The 10,212-nt window shown below is 37.2% G+C and overlaps 1 protein-coding gene across 1 annotated transcript in view; it reads left to right on the top strand.

Annotated features, from left to right (window-relative positions):
• Positions 1-9,365: 9,365 nt before the first annotated feature.
• The window catches only part of LOC145468360 (follicle-stimulating hormone receptor-like), a 6,415-nt gene continuing 5,568 nt past the window's right edge, over positions 9,366-10,212 (top strand). Inside the window, exon 1 of the mRNA XM_081452057.1 lies at positions 9,366-9,887. Coding sequence (XP_081308183.1) covers positions 9,658-9,887 — 230 coding nt within the window. The 5' untranslated portion in view covers positions 9,366-9,657. The remainder of the gene's footprint in view (positions 9,888-10,212) is intronic.

The following is a 10,212-nucleotide window of genomic DNA, read 5'->3' as shown; positions in this document are numbered from 1 at the left end:
GTGTACAGCTCAAATAACTCTCAAATAACTGCCTAAACCAGAAAAACCTCAGTGCCTAAGGTAAATTCTTTGCAATGTATCCAACGTTTAGACGTGATGATAGAAATTGTTCTGAATCTTCTCTTTTAGGAAAAACATAAAGTATACTGTAATACCAAAGTGACGCTTAACAGACAAACCTGACGTTTTACCAGCGAAACGTGCTGTTAAACTTGTAAATATTGTACAAAAAAGAATACTGACACTTAGTAGCAATTGTTAATGAGGAAAGTAGGGTTTTAAAGTAAATTATACTGTCAGAAACAACATGTATTTTGGCCGTTGTAACATTTCTGAAGAAAGTTTATGCAACTGTACGTGTTCTGCATAGCTTTTGTTGGCATTTTCATACGTTAAAACGAAAGGAAGTACTGTAATAAGCATATTGTATGACAAAGACATAGAGAATTGGTAAAAATTTCAACTGTCAGCTGGCAAAATAACGCTTTTTTTTTAACTTATAGCTAAGATCTGAAATCCGTAAAGAGTTTATTGCAAGAAAAGGACAGGAATTTGAACTGATAACCTTGACACTACGTCGGAGAAATTTGAAAATGGGCAGCTTTATCCTGCGGTTAGGCCTACCGTCTCCACAAATCCTTCTCGAAAACGAAGCTTTTAGAAAACGTTCTTCGAAACAGAAGAAATTTGAAAACGCCGGCTTTGCGTTTTAGTTTTGGAAGAAAAACACTTTGAAAACAGAGCTTTTCAAAAACGATGACATCACAATATAATTCGTGTGATTTCTCTTTCCCAGTTTTCTGGAACACAAGTCCATATAAAGACCGGTGATTATTTTGTTTTCAAATTTCGCCGGCGTAGTATGAAATGGGGCCTGGGAAATTCGGACAAGATTTAACTAAGAACCGAGATTCCAGCTTCTCTTTCCAGATCCTTCTTGTTGTTATCAGTCAGAACGGAACTCACTTCGTTAAAGGAAAGTCGTACGAGTAGGTGATGACGTAAGCTCATTTGGGGGAATCCCTTAGTTCTTGTTTATTACCTAATCACCAAAAACGAAACGTAAATTGCTTATTGAATTAATACAGGAAATCCCCCTCTGTAAATAAAGTTATTGTTATTTTGTTATTCTGTAGAAAATATTTATAGCCTTTTCAAGGGAAACAGGTATTGGGATTATTAATAGAGAGCTTCAGAGATCCAGTGGCTAGAAAGTGAACCACAAGGTTGACTTTTTTTCTTTTTCTATTTGGAGTAAAATGCTTTCTTTGCATATTCAGTTGGAGCTAGTTCTTAAAACTGATAGACGCACTGATTGGTCTTAGGTAATTGCGAGATTCGGTACAATCATTAAAATGTAAATTCTCATATTTTACTGGGCGTCGTCTTTCGCGTCGTCCATCTCATTGCTTATTCGAGTTCCGTATTGCCTTGCATGTCACGTGTTTGTCGTTCTCCCGGGGGTAACGGAGATAAAAAAATTCTTGTCTGATGATAACACACATCACACCCTACACCGACCATTTGAGCAGTTGGGTGTGGTCTTAGGGCGTAATTCACGTCTTCATGATTGGTAGGGCAGGGTTAATTCACACAGCCGGTTAACTGTCAATAGCTTTTTCAGGAGAAAGAATCGAACTCAGCAGCAATGAGATCCTGCCGAGAAGCCATTTTGCAGGTTAGGGGTAGACTACCCAACCAGTAGAACTTCCCTTGGAGAATACATTTTTAATGAAGTAGGTTTGTCTGAACCAAAGACGTCGCTAATATTTACTATTAGCTGTCAGCAACACAGACGAAAGGAAGTTAGTAAAACTTTACACATTGAGTCATGCATGCATACACGCACAGTATATATTTATAAGACAAACACATACCTCGACTGTGTAATTGTAACTCAAGTTGCGAATGAAACTGAAACACGAGGTAAAAATGAAACGCCAAAATAAGACTGTGCCAAAATGCCACAAAATAAGTGAGAGAGTTGGATAAGCAGAGGGGAATTACAAATACCAGTTTCACTGCTGCACGATGCAAACGCTTAAATAACTACTCGTTCTGTCTCTTTAGTTTGATACGTGTTCCGTATGTAGATATATAAAAAGACTTCTTAGCCAGTCGAAATCATAAGCGTATCTCATGGTTCGAAAGTCTTATATCTCATGCATCGTTGTTATTTTGAAGGAGACGCTGTTTTAGCTGCTAGAGATTAAAATTTTGGAATTTCATTCTGATTTGAATTCTCATATAGTGGTAAGCTGAGCACGTTTAACTTTAGTCTTGAACTACAGAACTAACGAGAACTGCTTTGATTTATCTTTAGCATAAACTATTTCCGGGTTACCAAGTCCCCATCATTTGCCACGCGGGCGCCGAGGACTGGGTACTAAGAACACGCAGCTCTGTCACACAGTAAAGCCTGACGCGACTATATTCAAGCGATATACACTTTGTTCTTTTTTAATTAAGAATCTATTTTATAAGAATATGGCGGCTGAAATTTGCGAAATTTTTAGCTGTCCGGGTTCGAGCCCTGGCCGGGGTCATTGCGTTGTGTTCTTGGGCGAGACACTTCACCCAGGTGTATAAATGGGTACCAGCGGCGAATTTAATGCTGGGAGTAACCCAGCGATGGACTAGCATTCATCCAGGTGGGGTGAAGAAATACTCCTGGTCGCTACATGCTAATAGAAACCGGAATAAGCTCCGGTCTAATGGGCCACTTAGCTCGTTTACAGACTTAACCCTTTACCTGAGAATTTGAAAATACTATAATTCTGTGTGTTAAAAATGTATAAATACAATACAATCATCATTTTTAACTAAACAGCATAAAATTAAAACTAGCCAAAAAGCAATAAAAACAGCACTAGCCGTATGTTCGATGCTAATAACATTACTGCAAGAAGTTATCTCTGTGTTAACAGGCTTTAATGACTTTAATACCTGCCGTGTGGCTCCAAAATTACTTTAACACTACCCGGACACCATCCAGACCATTACTTTAACACCATACAGACAACTACATTCAAGTAAACTCTGTTTCATGTTCAATCTTGAAGAGGTGTAATTTACCAGACCCTATTTCCCTATAGTCTCCACACATTTAGGCTACACGCCCAATTACCCAGTGTTTTGACCTTGGTTCGTTCTTTTGCAATTTTTTTTTCTATTTGCCTTACTTCTTTTGCTTGCAAATATGAAATCTTGTCTTAATATCTTAATTGCTTTATCTTATAACGGCAATTATAGCAAAAACGATATTCAAAGAATTAGTTAGAGAAACATAGAGTAATAACATTTCGCCTAGCAAATGTTCAATTTTCTCGCCATTTTCCTTCAGGGGCCACAAGAAAGAGAATAACTTTTCAGTCAGTAATTTCTTGTGTTAATAATTTTCAACGCCAGAGAGAAAAAGCCTACTTTGTTGATTGTGACGGTTTGTAACAAGGCCTCAGGTCATGGTGATAACATGGAGGACCAGATAATTACAACCAACTTCCTTTCTGAATCGCAAAAGTCGCTTCTCGGTCGAATCCGGAAGAATATGATAGATTATTGAGCCTAAATAATTGATGAATTACAAAAAGTTTTTAAAATTCGGATTTGAAAAAGCAAAGCTAAGCGAGCTTTGTTTTCAATTTGAGAAACTCTATCTCGACATGATGTAACATATTTTCATCTGAGTTTGCAGTTCAGAGTCGAGAGTATCCAATTGAGAATTTTTTAATTTAGTAGCCTTGCGAGTGGAAATCTTCGCCGAATTGTAAACAAAATGAACTAGAATTGTCTTCGAAACCAATTTTGAACTTAATTGCTTCGTTCTAAAATGTTACGCCGGAGAAATTCGAAAACGTAGCTTTATTTCTACGGTTAGGCCTACCGTCCACGCTAATCCGTCACGAAAAGTATGGAAGGAAAACAATTTGAAAACGAAGCTTTTGGAAAAAAAAAAGGACCACGCCTCGATAAACATTTGATTCCCGTGCCCGACTTTTTCTCAAACACAAATCCAAAGTGACCGTTGATTGTTGCGTTTTGAAATTCCTCCGGCGTAGTGTCGACAGGAAATATTTGATGCGTTTTCAGAGTGAAAACGTCGTTTTCAAATTTCTCCGGCGTTGAATGGTCGGGGCCTGAAAAAGCGAAATTGAATTTATACTGATTGGAATCTAGACTGAACTCGTAAAGAAACAGTTCAGGAATATTCAAGGATAGTAATAAATACTCGTCACAGAAGATAATCTGGAGTTGGAGAAAATTCGGATCTAATGAATATCCCCTCGGCTTAAATATTCGCTAGAAATACCGAATATTCGCGGACAGGTTAATACTCCGCTTATAAAATCGAGTTTGAAACCAAATGAAACAGGTACGAAAAATAAAATACTTAAATTGTTGTAAAGGACTTTACAAGGAGGCATAAAAAATAAAATAAAATAAATATCTTTATTGACCACTCCCCAAAGGAGGTTTTCAGGGCCAATGAAACCAAATAATGAAATAAAGAATGCAAGTGAACATAACATGGTTAAAAATCCCAACTGGCGGGAGGCAGACCAGTTGGCTATTTACAAGCACGGCCGAGGACTTGAACTGTGGTCTACCAAGAAACAACTCCAGTGGTGGTCAGAGTGGTCAGAGCAGGACTTGAACCCGCGACCTCCGGATTTCAAGTCCGGCGTCCTAACCACTCGGCTATAAATTAAACAAAATCACTGAGAAAGTTCCAGAAATTGTGTCTGTTGACGATATTCTGCATTTCGGGAAGTTTGAGTAAATGTAATTTAGGATATTTGAATAAAAAAAGACTTTCTTTGGTCTATAGCGGAGTCGATCTCATCGCTTAGGCCCAATCCACACTACACCGGAGATGTTTGAAAACCGAGCTTTATTTCTACGGTTAGGCCTACCGTTCACACTAATCCGTCGCGAAAACGGAGCTTTTCGAAAACGCTCCGGAGTAAATTCAAAACGCCGGCTTTGCGTTCTCGTGTGGATGGAAAATATTTTGAAAACGGAACTTTTTGAAAACGATGCCGTCACGATTTCTCTGACCGAGGTCTCCTCAAACACAGATCCAAAATGACCGGTGATTGCTGCGTTTTTAAATTCCTCCGGCGAAGTCAAGTGTGGACGGGAAACATTATTTGATGCGCTTTAAGAGTGAAACCTCCGTTTTCAAATTTGAAATGGCGCACATTTCAAAAAGTAATATGACACGTCATTTTTTGTACCTATTGACAAGGATTTCCGAAATCTCGTCCAACGTTTCTGTTTATGAATTTTTCCCTACTTATTTTTTGTCAGTAAAATCTCTCAGAAAATTAAAGATATTAAATGAACAAATTACCTTCCGAATTGCGGGTATTTTTTGTTGAGATGTTGTTGTTAATTTCCTGTCGCAAACACATTTTCCTCTTCGGAAATGAAACGCGTAATTTCTTGCAATAAAGGACAACTTTTCTTAAGTATAAACACGGCAAAATCGCGTCTCAGGAACCAATGTAATTAATCACATGGGCTTGATACGAAAACCTCTTTTCCTCAGTACCGATTAAAAGATTAAGAGTTAAATTTCGCCGTATATGAATTCGGTAATCTCTTGTCTTTGTCTTCTTTCAAGAAAAATGCTTTTAAATCGTTACAGGATGCTGGTACATGTTATCTACTTTTTGTTTGCTTTTAGTCAGCAAAATTAAATGAAATCTCAGTTCTACTCTTGTAGAGAAAATGAAAGGGGATTGGCTTTTACCATGCTATTAATTTACTGTGGAAAGAATTTTGCTATCCAGGAAAAAGGAAAAACACTTCGAATCTTGTGGCTCATTGTAGTTTTCTAATCAATTATATGTACACTTGCAAAGAAGGCAACTTAATTAGTGCAAACTGTAAGCAACATAAAACGAATGCCGCCGGTTGGTTGTTTTTGGGCAATAAGCCTGGTTGTTGTGTTGTAATAATAGTTTCTGTTACCACCAGCTGCCTGTCAAGGAAGGAATCCAAAAGCTGGTTGCCGGAGTTGTGTCACCGAACTACATAAAGTAGTTTACAAGTGCTAGTGCTACAAAAGTAGATGGTCAGCATTTGGGCGGATTCTGTTGCTGTATTTACGACCTTGCAGTGAGTTCCTTCAACCATTTTTACATCATTCAGTTTAAGAAGAGTTCTCCAGAACCACTACACAGCAGGTAAATACAAATATACAAAAAGCAAATATGGAAAAAATCGTACATTAAGCAGCATTTCTTTTGGTACTTTTTGAGATCACAAAATCTACCAACGAAAAAGTTATTCTCTGAGATGTGGCCAATTTTTACGACAAAGTCATGTACTATAAGACCATATTACTTCAACTTTGTTCCTTTGTATTATAATTTTGTATTATTTTTTCCCGAAGTCATTGGATCAGCAATATGTTTTAAAAGTACCATACATTAGAAGCCTAACATCTTTCACTAATTATATCGCGGTGTTATTTTTGTTATTAACAATTTCACAAATCGTAAAAAATTGACAAATTAATCGCGCGTGAAAAATGCTAGTTTGCCATGTGTAGCGCAAATTTCAGATCCTTATCGCACATCCGTACTAATTTTTCGAGCTTCCAAAATTAAAAGTACATTTACACACACATGCAAAGATATAGTTTTCTTTTGACAAGTTCTCATGTGACATTTGCTTTTATTTGCTCGAATGACAACGAAATCTGCGAAGTTTTCTTTGAAATGTCTCTTTGCTATAAAAAAAAATCTTTGCTATAAAAAAATTGTACACCAGTCTATGAAGAAGATAACTTTTCAAGATCACACGAGGAAAGCAACGAACATTTAAGTGACAAATCTATCTTTTCGTCCAGGGCTATACGTGAAAAATTTTCAGAGAATTGCGAGATCTGTTGCTCGATAACTTGCTCGAAATTTCTCAGGGTTATGCGAAATTGTGAAAAAAAGTGCTTCGAAGTTGCTCACAAACTTCTCCAGAAAGTTTCCCCTTTCTGTCTGTTAGTATCAAGTTAATTACAAGAAAAGAAATAAGCTGGAACACTTCGTAAGCTTTCTAAGCTTTTTCTGATGTAATCATTTTGCAACTGGATTGGTTATTTGTTTTTTCTCGGACTTGACAAAAATCGTATCGTCTTTTGAAACTGTAAAATTTGTGGTAACTTTCAATTCACATGTAAAGATGTCGCTGAAGTCCCATTTGCTGACACGTTTGAAACATTTTCATGCCAAATGAGCCAAACGAAAGTCGATATTAAGTCGAAAGATCTTCGTATCCTTCCCGGAAGTCTTCGACCAGGGTTCGGAAATTATCCTAACCTGATAAAAAAAAAAGTGTTTGTATGGCCGTATGACCAATGTCAACAGTAAAAGATGTTTCAATGTTGCAATTTGTCAGAGTAGATAGAAGTTGCAAAACATCGCCCGAAACATCCTTATGTCATGTTTACAAAGTAGAACAGCTTCTTGTCAGTTTCAAAGTGGGACAGCCGCTAATTTATTCCAAAGTGAGAAGTGTTATTGCAAAGTGTCAAGGGCGTTATCTTTACAAAGTACGTGAAGCATCGTATGTCTGATAAGTTCCGGCATTTTAAACCATGCTTTTTCAAACTCATTAATAATTGATCCGTCACATTTAAACCGAGGGAAATTAAGCTTATAACCGCGACGGTGTTTGAATACTGATTTGAATCAGCAAAAGGTTTACGATTAAATGTATTCGTTTTCTTTTTAGTTTTAGTTTCGATTGAGAAGATCCAACACTCGAGACATTTCTTCAAAACACCATGAAGTTCGTCAAAAATACTTCGCTGCGAGCCGTATTTTCAACTCTTTTCTCGGGCCCCATCCACACTACGCCGGAGAAATTTGAAAACAACGCTTTCACTCTGAAAACGCACCAAATGTTTTCCGTCCACACTACGCCGGAGGAATTTGAAAACAACGTTTTCACTCAGAAAATGCATCAAATGTCTTCTGTCCTCACTACGCTGGAGAAATTTGAAAACGCAACATTAATGTACCGGTGATTTTGGATTTTTGTTTGCGGAAAACTCGGCTAGAGAAATCACATAATTGTCGTATGTCATCGTTTTCGAGAAGCCCCGTTTTCAAAATATAAGTGTTTTCCGGACATGCACACAAACACGCAAAGCCGGCGTTTTCAAATTCCTCCGGTTTGAAGAGCATTTTCCAAATTAAAAACTCCACTTTCGTGGCGGATTAGTGTGGACGGTAGGCCTAACCGTAAAAATAAAGCTGCGTTTTCAATTTCTCGGGCGTAGTGTAGAAGGGGCCTCGGTGTTTGCAAATGCGGTAAAACAAATGAAGGTCTCTTGTGGCTAACAGATTACGTTTTGTTAAGAGGGAGGCCTCCGTTTGATCTTGTCACTCTGTCACCTGTATCTTGTCAACATATCAGCTAGAATCATTTCACTTTTATTCCGCCCGCTGTAGAAGATATAAAAAAACAAATGAAGGCTTTTTTCCGGCAGATGCAAAATTTATTTCAGTTACCAGCTCATGTTGCACATCGATGAAGACTTACTTTTTCTTATTAGTGAAGAAACAGTTTAAGAAACATACGGTAAGTTTACTTGTTTTAAATCTCGTAAAGTGATCAAGATTTAATCATTCCTTCAAATACTACCCCATTGGTAGGCAAAAAGCTGATGATATAGAAATTCAACAACGATTAAATATTCTCGGTGATGGCCCGCTAAACCAAATTTAGGCCAAATCTAAAATTGAAAGAGATCTAAATCAGACAAAAGGAAAATGATATCGATATTTTAGAAAGAGAATAGCTCCAAATATTAACAAAAAAGGTCTCTACAGCTGCCACTCTGATTCATGAAAGACGAAACTACACAACAAAAAATGAAAGAAATTGGCTTTTCTAATTTTCATTCATATTTCTGCAAATAACTTATGCAGATGACTTTTAATTATCAACTTAATTTCCTTCCAGGCCGGCAAGAAATTTAATTGCGAGGTTTCGTATTTCCGTGTTGATTTTCTCCACGAAATTTCTCCCTGCATGCCAGCTACCACAAGCTAAGTACTTATCATACCTATTGCAATTTCTTTTATTATTATTATTTCGTTAATTTTTGGTTGTAAATTTCCTTCGATTTCTGTCGATTTAATTCAAGAGAACTCTGTGCGTTATGTGTAAATAATCAGGGAATAGTGTCTAATCGCATTTTGAAATCGATTTCTCACCGGAAGACAAACGTGCTTGGTTTTGCAGTCAAGATATCTCTCCAAGTAAACTTATATACTCAAATTTCAAGAATATTTTTTCGATACACCTACACGATAAAAGGCTTAAAACTTAAGGCTATAGAGGGTCGATATCATTGGAAATCGATATGGAAATCAATTGCAAAAGTATTCCAATGTCGCGAATTATTTCGTAATTGGTTGTTTCTAAAATTAAGAATCTTGATCTAAACAAGAAAAATTATGTAGAACCATTTTGGACCGGCTAAATTGTTGCTGAAAGTGTTAAGGTAAAAATAACGCAACATTTTTATAAATCCGTTATTCCCAACTTTGCGCGCTAGGATACGACCAAGGTAGGAAACTTTTCCACTGACATAGCTATAACAAGTACAACTGACTGAATTACTAACAATTTGTACCTGATATAATGATATTTTTTCGTAGTAAAGCCGACATGAAGGCACCATGGCTACTTGCTGCCGCGTTGCTGTTACGGCACCTGGTAACTAGTGCCCAGGGCTCTAGGAACTCCACTTCTCATTGCAGCGTTGATGCTCGTTGTCGCTGTTTGTTAAAACCAAGTGGATTTTTGGATACTAGATGTCAGTTAAATGGTTCTTCGCAACCAGTATCGCCTCTGGTTCTTTTTAAATCCTTGTAAGGAAACAATTTTATCCTTGTTTGGTTAAACAGACACGTAGACAAATAGAATTAGAAGTGTAGCTGGCATCAGCAAACTGTGTGGACATTTCACCATGCACCCTTTTCAAGGCGGGGCAATCTAAGAGACGCTTGTGGTGAAGGACGGAGTTGAAAATTTAATTATGACTTAATCCCAAAGAGTTTCCCATTTGAAACATGCAACATTTGCTGTGGACGCTAAATATATATATTTTTTAAATTCTTCAGTTGTTACAACCCTTAGTTGGCACCCTGGCTACTCTAATGTCAACTGTTAAAAATAATTAAACTTGGTTATGGT

Source organism: Orbicella franksi, chromosome 14, assembly GCF_964199315.1.
Source record: "Orbicella franksi chromosome 14, jaOrbFran1.1, whole genome shotgun sequence".
Lineage (NCBI taxonomy): Eukaryota > Metazoa > Cnidaria > Anthozoa > Scleractinia > Merulinidae > Orbicella > Orbicella franksi.
This window is presented reverse-complemented; position numbering and strand designations above follow the sequence as displayed.